Below are 8,224 nucleotides of genomic sequence, written 5' to 3'. Positions count from 1 at the left end.
AATAGCCAAAGTATGGAGTGACTGTTAATATTAATTGCAAAAAAAGTTCACTTTATAAAAGTGATTCACTTGGGCATTTGTTGAAACAGAATTTGGATCACAAAATTTTGATTAATGCCTTTTCCAGGAAACATCTAGTTCAAAATTTGAGCTCACCTATGCCTAGATTCAGTATGTTAAAGCAATAAAATGGGTGCATATGAAGAAAGAGTCAAAGCAAATGACAAAAATCACCATAATAGTACAAGCTAATAAATGAAGAAATCAAGAGACAGTTTCATTAATTAATATATTTTCTGCATTATAGTTAACATATGTACTTTCTTCGTGTCACCTTATTTTCCGTTATGTATTGATATTTTGTTATATTCAGACATGAGTACATTTCAACAGTCTTTTGCAATAAATATCATAAAATAATAGAGATTCGCATAATAAATATTCTTTACAATAAAAAAGTTTAACAGACTTTTGTCTTAAAAATAGTCAGAATTCAACTTTGTGATTTATACATAAAATATACAAAAAGCACCACAATCTGTGGTTAAGGCAATGAAAACACAGAAAAAATTAGAATTACTCAGCTGTTAACTAAACAAGGGGCCAAAAGGACCATTAAGGACCCAAAATCACTTTAGGCAGCATAGTTCTATGACACCTATAGGTCAATCAGCTATAAATATCAACTTCAGTTACCCAAGTGCCCTCAATGATGAGAAATTTGGTAAAAAATGGGTGTGGAAGGAAAGCAGTTGAGTCCTTCACAGATATAAAAGCCAGAATAAAGATGAGCAACATACAACCACTATATCTCCAATGTGAAGATTTACATTGTAAAGCAAATCTAAAATTACATAGGAAAAGAAAAATACCTGGCATCTCCAGAATAAAAAACGGAGAGGAGAAAATTTTGAGGGCAGTGGTTAAAGGAAAATTTTTATGTTATAACAAAAATATATCCCCCATGCTTCTAAGGGTCCAATGCTATGAAGATAGCCCTAACTGGAGATAGACTTAATACATAGCTTATTTAAGCAATAAAATGTTGCTTCTTTAAAAACCAATTTCCCTGCTCCCAGAGTACCCAATCAAAACCAGCTCTAAATCATTGTAGATTGACTGGGTATGTGTGTGGGTATGTTCATGTATACAACAACTTTGACAAGTTGCCTGTAGAACAAGAAGGCTACACAAAAGCCCACTAGCTCTCAATACCCTCTTCAGTGGATGGCAGTGGCTCTCGTTCTAAGTGGGAGCCAGGTGCAGTTTCACAGTCCACTCTTACTGAAGATCATCCATTTGAGAAGAGTAAGATCCATGAGTCAAACCTTGGGAACAGGGGAAGAAAGGCAGGAAAATTGTAAAGAAAATAAAACCAGTATCTAATAGAATCTTTTTAACAGCCACAGCTTGAAAGCTAGAAGTTCAGGAGGTCCAACCCACTTCCAAAAATCATGATGGTTTACCATGACTCCTGGAGGGACAGCTCTCCAGCTTACAATAGACAGTGTTGGAGTTCTTACATCTGCATCCTGGGCGATGGATCCAGTCATAACACCCCCTGCACAGCTTCAGGCATCCTTTAGCAGGAGGATAACAGAGTAAGCAAGGTAAAAATAGAGACATGGTTCCCATACACAGGTACCTAGAGCAGCAGTGTGACTGTGAACAGGAGCAAGGATTATCCGAGTAAGAATCCCCTTCATCATCATTGGAGCAGTGGTAGAAGATGCCCTTGACTAAGCACATGCAGGTTCCATATTCCACCATGCTCTCAGCAGAGCAAAGGCACTGACGATTGCAGGCCAAACAGGATGGCAGGGTCCTGGGAGCTGTGCATTCTCCACACTTGCACTTCCCACACTGTTCACAAATAAACTTGTGCTGTGTCAGGTCCTCTTTCAAGGATCCCTTCAAGTCATCCACAACCAGTTGCTTGGGCTGGGTCCGGATTACCCTTTCAGACCTATTCCCAGGGACTGGTCTGGTTGGCGGTGACCTTCCTAATAGTCCCTGCTCAGAAGAGGCACTGCTGTTGCTTCCAGAACTGGCTGCACTTCCAGTGCTGGTCGATCTGCTCAAAATGGGGCCTCTGGCATTATTTGAGAGTCCTGCATGTCCCAGGTGGCTTGTAGGTCTATGCTCATAGTTGTTATTCACATTAATTGGTATGATTTCATGAGTCCTTTCATGCTTTTCTTGTCTTGGTGCTGTTCGTGGAGCAGGTCTTTTCACCACAGATGGCCCTTCTGTGTATTCATTACTACCTCTGATGGCCTTGATCTGGTCTAAAGACAAAATAGCAGCAGGTTGAATTTCTCTCTCATAGTCTAACCTCTGACGGCTATCCAATGTAGGCTGCTGGATCACAACTAATGAACTACCACTGCCATGTTGATTTTGGGGATCCATGTGTAGTGATCTCGAATTCTGGCAATCAGTGGAAACCTCGCATGCATCTGAAATCCTAAAAGGAAATCAAAGATGAAAAAAAAAAAAAAAAACAGAGAGAGAGAGAGAGAAAATAAATGACAGGAAGCATTTCTGGGGGGCGGGGAGGGGGGGAATCCTGTCAAGTCACAAATTGCCTAAACCACCTGGTAATGATCTCCTTCATCAGCGGATTACAATGATGCTGGGGTCCTGGCCAAAGTCCAATTCCAAGAGGCAAAGGACCACATCATAGAAGAAGAATGCAAGCAAGAGACCCCACGTCATAAAAGTTCAAAGTTTTTTCAACTTCCAAAAAGCAGAATCAAGAAGTAATGCCTTCCTGTTTATGAATTTAACAAATAATTAAAATGGAGTATGCCCTTGTAGAGAATATTGAGTATAAGCACTGGAATAGCTCTCATCTAGAGAAAGCTCAGTTTCAGTTCACTGGTGTTTTCGATAAAGGAAAATACCCACTTTTAAAAAAGTTAAGAATGATTTTGGTCTTCCTGCCTTTCTGTTACTTGTTTGCTGTTAACAAGCATTAGATTAATAATGAGGAAATTTTAGTCAAGGTGTCCTTTGTGCATTAAAAAAAAAAAATCCAACAGACTTCAAACTAAAATGGAATCTCAAAATAAGAGGGCATTTTCCACAGAAACCAGAATTTTAAAGCTTGCTCATTACTTATCTACAAGATGCAAAAGTGAATATAGATGAATATAACAGTTCTTGGTGTTTTATAGCCCTAAAGCAAACACACAAAACCAATGCACAATGCTGTGATGTTAAAAAGCATTCACATTTGAAATCATGAAAGGATTTTTTTAAAGTTTAAATTAAGGGCTCACTCACATAACAAGGTAACTTTCATGAACAAGTTAAGTATTAGGCCTTTAAAGCAATATGGAGAAATCCTGGCCATTTTAATTACCTACATTTCCTCTAATTTAAAAATCTGTATTTACATGACAGATCTTGATTTTCAAAAAGCACTGCCAAATCCGAATCAATGTGCTTCTTGTAATAAAATAAGTACAGTAAAATCCTGATTAAAATAAGCATTTTATGTATTTCCATACCAAGAGTAAGTTAGATTTCTAATTTATAATGCACTCTTCATACACACACAAGCTACCAAACATAAAAACATTTCCATTTTCAATCATAGTAAAGCAGAGTATTTCTCACACAGATTCCTCCTAAAGTCCACATAGATCCGTTCCAGTTCAAGAATGAAAAGGAAAAAAATGTCCATGCTCAACTACCACCCTTGAGCCAAAAACACCAGCTTAGGCAATAAGGCAGAAATCCATTTCATCTCTTAACCGAACTGGAAGTCTATAGACTATGCCTTATATGTTAACTTCTTGGAGTTCCCTTCCCTTATTCTCCCAACTAAGAGCTCCCAAGTTTCTACTTCACTCTACCTTCTCTGTACATGAGGAGAAACACATTCACGATCTGCTGGATCCTTAAGGACTGTTAAAATATTCCATCGTTACTCTGCACACACAATTATCATTCCTCTTTGCAGAGAACTTTTAACCCAGGGCTTTAAAAGCAGAGGCTCCGAAAGTACGGAGTCAGATCCCACTGTTCAGAAAAGCCGTGGAGGATATGAAGACTGTAGTAATAACACCAGGCACACCTTTCAACTGCGTTTTAAACGATAGTTGTAACAGAGTTCACGCTGGCTGGGGAATTAGATAACCAGATAAAAAGAAAATTAGCCGCTTCCGATCTGAAGCAAAGACCCCTTCCCAGCACTGACAGTCCTCGATCCATCCCCACAGACCCTCGCGCGCTCTCGGCAACCTGTCTTCCCCCACGGAAACAGGAACCCAAGTCCAATACCTTTTCGGACAATCCCATCACATCTTAAGGATCACCGTGGATTTCCAACCCATTTTCGCGTATCTCGCCAAGATTTCTTTTAGATCGTGAAGAGCCTTCCGAGCTAACGCAGGCGCCAAAAGCAAGCCCACAGCATGGATAATTATCAATAAATATCTCTCTATACTTTAAAGGCAAAGCCGGGTTCCTAAAGAGCCGGGCAGAAATGAGCCCGGGTCAGGGGCAGCGGAGAAGCGTCGCCACACTGTAAGTTAGGACGGTGGAGCTGCGCCCTCTGCAATCCGAGCTGAGAGAAGCCGTGAATAAATAGTTGACGGAGAGGAAGGAAAAGGAAAAAGTTATGAATGAAAACAAGTTTTCTCTCTCTCCCTCTCTTCAGGCAGGAGGAGGGGAGGAGGCTGAGGTTACCATTACCTCAGGAGGGCGGACTTCCCATTTTTAAAGTGGCAGCGCCCTCTCCCCTCCCGTCGCCGCTCCGCCGCTCTCCAAACAAGAATAAAGTTGAAGCTCGCTTTGGCACAGACTAATTCTGTCGAGGGGCTTACCCGCGAATTCCGAGGTTTGCCTCCCTAGACACGCGCGCGCGCGCGCACGCACACAGACACACACACACACACACACACACACAAACACACACGCGCGCGCGCACACACACACATGGCCTTTCCCGGTCCCCCGTCTGAGGAAAACTCAACAGAAAGCCTGCCGTTGGCACAAGTCAAGAAGTTCCTCAGAGAACTCCGGGGAACACTCCCAAAAGCCTCCTTGAGTCCATCTTTCGCGTGGAGGGTTCCTTCAAGAGGACAGCCCCGGCCACCGCGCCACTACCCCGGGAAACTGGGGATCGGAGACCCTACCTCTTCACCCTCCACAGCAGCGAAAGGTCGCCCACCAAGTTACCCAGTCCCGAGCAGCCGGGGAGAGAGGCGGCGCCGCGCGCGGGGGTCGCCCCTCCACTTCCCCTCCCCCCTCACCGAACCCCGGAGCCCGCACCTGCCGCGCGGAGCCAGTCGGGTCCGCGCCTCCCCCACCCCCACCCCGCCGGCCAAGAGAGACGGTCCGACACTCACCTAGGCCGAAGCGGTGGATCGGGGCCAAGCCGTGCAACCCGGCCCAGGTCCCGGTGCGAGCCGCAGCGTGCACAAGCCGCATCAAGCGCGGCAGGGAGGACGAGGAGGCATTGCCCCTGCTGCGGCGTGTCGGCCCGCGGCCTCCCCCGCCCCCACCGGGCAGGAGCGCTCCCCGCGGCCCCCTTCCGGCTGCAGAAGACAATTCTCCGGAGACTCGGCGCGGCCCAGTGCAGCAGACCTCTCACGACTCGCGTTCGCCGCGCAGCTCAGTAACATCCACCTCTGCGGCTTTTCTCCTGCAGCCCCCTTCCACGAACCAGGGAGGAAAAAAAAAATCCCTTCGGGAGGGCGCTCGAGTCTCTCAAAAGCGAGCCGGGAACGGCAGAGAGAAGAGTGCGTGACTCGCCCCCGACTGGGACGCTGTGCTCTGCGAAAGTCCTCCTCGGGTTCCGAACGGTCCTCGCGGGAAAGGAAGGAGTGGCACCCCCCTGACGAGTGAAAATCCACGTCACGGACGTTCGAGACTCCGCGGCGCCCGGGACGGGGCTCGAACCGGTGTCTGCGGGCGGGTCACGGAATCGTGCAGGCTCCGGCGGGGCCCGGGGGCGCAAGCTTGCGAGGCGGAGTCTGCCGCTTCCCCGGAGTCTGCCGCTTCCCCGGGGGTGGGGGTGAGTGGGATTTTTTTTTTTTAACCCGCTTTTTTAGGGGTAGCGGTGAAGGGAGCGAGGTTGGGGGATTCTTCTCAAGGGAAGAGGCGGGGCGTCGTCTCTTGGCCCCCGTGCAGGTCGAGGCACTTTCCCGATCCTGCACGCTGGGCAAGTGGGGGCACAGCGTCCCCCGGAACTCTGGTCCTGGCAGGGCAGCCTCTCCCGGGCAGTGCTCGCTCCCCGTCGTCCGACCCTTCTGTTCCACGGCCGAAATGCCTGCCACAGAGGATTAGCGATTGGAAAATAAAACAAATGAAACATTAATTTCCCCTTCTTTCCAGGCACTCGGACGCGTAGCGCGCTCAGCCGCCCAGGCACTCAGGAGAGTGGAGCAGGGTGGGCTCTCCGCCAGTTCGCCGGCCGCCCGCAGCCCGCTGCCATGTGCTGGCTGTTGCTCCTCGGTGATTGACAGGCCGGCGCACAGTCGGCGTGTCAGCAGCGAACCAAAGTAACATGCAGTCTTGCACGTTTTGCCGAAGTGCTTTTGCCCCTTGGAATGCCTAGGAGTTCAAACAACGTTCAAGCAACGCCTCTGCGCATTGGAAATCAATACACAGAGACGGGAAATTCAGGTTTTCAACAATTGCTTCGCCCGCACTCGGTCGCCAACAATGCCTAAACAAACATGTATTTGGTCCACACACCGAGTACCAGCGTCTCTTAGGCAAAAACGACCCTGTTTTTCACACAACCGAACGTTTCAGACTTTAAACTTGTTACCATTCGTATAAGGGGGAAAAAAAAAAACCCGAAAGGGGCCATGCTTTTTTTCTCTTAGCAGTAGCATTTATTTTAAGAGCAGTAGTTTTAGCAGTGAGAATGCTACCGGTAATTTGCAATGCAACCAGTAATCTTAGATCTAAAGCGAGTTCAAAGAAATGTTCAGTTTCTTGCAACAGCCAGCATTTTCTCACCTAATCTTTCCTAAAGTATCTACGGAATGAAAGGAAGGAAACAGTTCTTACCTAACGCAAAGATTGTAAATTGCTTTTCAGGCACATTTACAGCGACTGTAGCTGTTCCTTATCCAGGGTAAGGAGCTCTGTCTGCTGCTATCACTCTGCAAACCACTGCGTGCTTTACAGAGCAATCCCACTCCAGCTCCGCAGAATTTCAGCAGCTCGCCTCCACCTCCACCTCCACTCCAGGACACGCCTCCAGTGATATCATATGTCAATCACACGGGCTGCCCGAAAACCTGGAACAGGATTTTTCTAACAGTCGTTTCCTCTTTCTTGTATGTGTACCTACTTGACAAAGTTGCCCTGGTACACTAGTGTGATAAACATCCTCTAAAAATTTGAGATTGCCTCTAAAAATCCTGCAAATGCAGTTTGTCATACAAGGATCCTTTAAATTTAATCATCAGTCTCAGTTAAAGGGTTAGTGGACACAACCTTTAAAGTCGAATTAGAAAATAATATTGAAGAATAAAAGAAGATAGAAAAGTCGTATACCAAGCCATCACTTCTGATTAGCTAGAGAGCAAATGTATATTTATACAAAAAAGATGATAATATGACATTACAGTTCCTATTTATAGCAAAATTCAGAAGACGTAAAATCTGAAAGTTCAAAAGGTGGCACTCCTTACTGCAAGTGCATATAACATTACCTCATCAAGGTGAAATTTCCTGCTGTAGATTTTATAATAAGTGTTCTATGTTGGCTTGTGATATAATTTCCTAAAAATCAAATTTAAAAATCCCAACCTTCTTCAATTTTGCAATTTGTATAATTTTGAAAAAAAAAACAAAAACAACACAAACTCATTTATTTTTAAAAATCAACTAAATGGAAATCAACTAAAATAGAAATAACTTAACAAGAAATTTTTTTATTTCTTAATGATCTATGTTGTGTTACTGGGGGGAAAAGAGTATTTTAATCAGTAGGAAGCTCGCTTTTTATTTTCTCACAAACTATGGGATTTTAGACATTTATTTTCAGAATTGTGTACTTCATGTTGCAGTGAGGATAACTATATGTGAAATTTATGGTTCCACAGAGACTTTTAAAAGATACGTAAACACCAAAAATATATACTAAGTGGAAAGGAAGTTGTTTTTTTTTTTTTTTTTTTCAGGTACTAGATATCAGAATTAGTTTAAAGTCTTTGACAGAATAAAGGAAACAAAACAAAACTCCAGAATTTAA

The 8,224-nt window shown here is 44.7% G+C and overlaps 1 protein-coding gene across 2 annotated transcripts; it reads right to left on the bottom strand.

The window, feature by feature from the left end:
- Positions 1-270: 270 nt before the first annotated feature.
- Positions 271-7,172, bottom strand: SPRY1 (sprouty RTK signaling antagonist 1). 2 transcript variants are annotated; one of them, XM_080797412.1, is made up of 3 exons: positions 7,033-7,172; positions 5,361-6,283; positions 271-2,467 (listed from the first exon to the last, which is right to left on the bottom strand). In XM_080797412.1, the coding sequence occupies exon 3, from the start codon at positions 2,410-2,412 to the stop codon at positions 1,453-1,455; it is 960 nt and encodes a 319-aa protein (XP_080653538.1). In that variant the 5' UTR covers positions 2,413-2,467; positions 5,361-6,283; positions 7,033-7,172; the 3' UTR covers positions 271-1,452. The 2 variants fall into 2 exon arrangements, with proteins under 2 accessions (XP_080653538.1, XP_080653539.1); XM_080797413.1 differs by lacking the exons at positions 5,361-6,283; positions 7,033-7,172 and adding an exon at positions 4,291-4,568.
- Positions 7,173-8,224: the final 1,052 nt, after the last annotated feature.

This window comes from Martes martes, assembly GCF_963455335.1.
Source record: "Martes martes genome assembly, chromosome: 2".
In the NCBI taxonomy this organism is placed as follows: Eukaryota; Metazoa; Chordata; class Mammalia; order Carnivora; family Mustelidae; genus Martes; species Martes martes.
The sequence above is the reverse complement of the archived record's forward strand: the minus strand, read 5'-3'. Positions and strand labels throughout refer to the sequence as shown.

Bases quoted from the DNA above. Each gene is read 5' to 3' on its own strand.
- SPRY1 (XM_080797412.1), bottom strand. From the start codon at position 2,412: ATGGATCCCCAAAATCAACATGGCAGTGGTAGTTCATTAGTTGTGATC.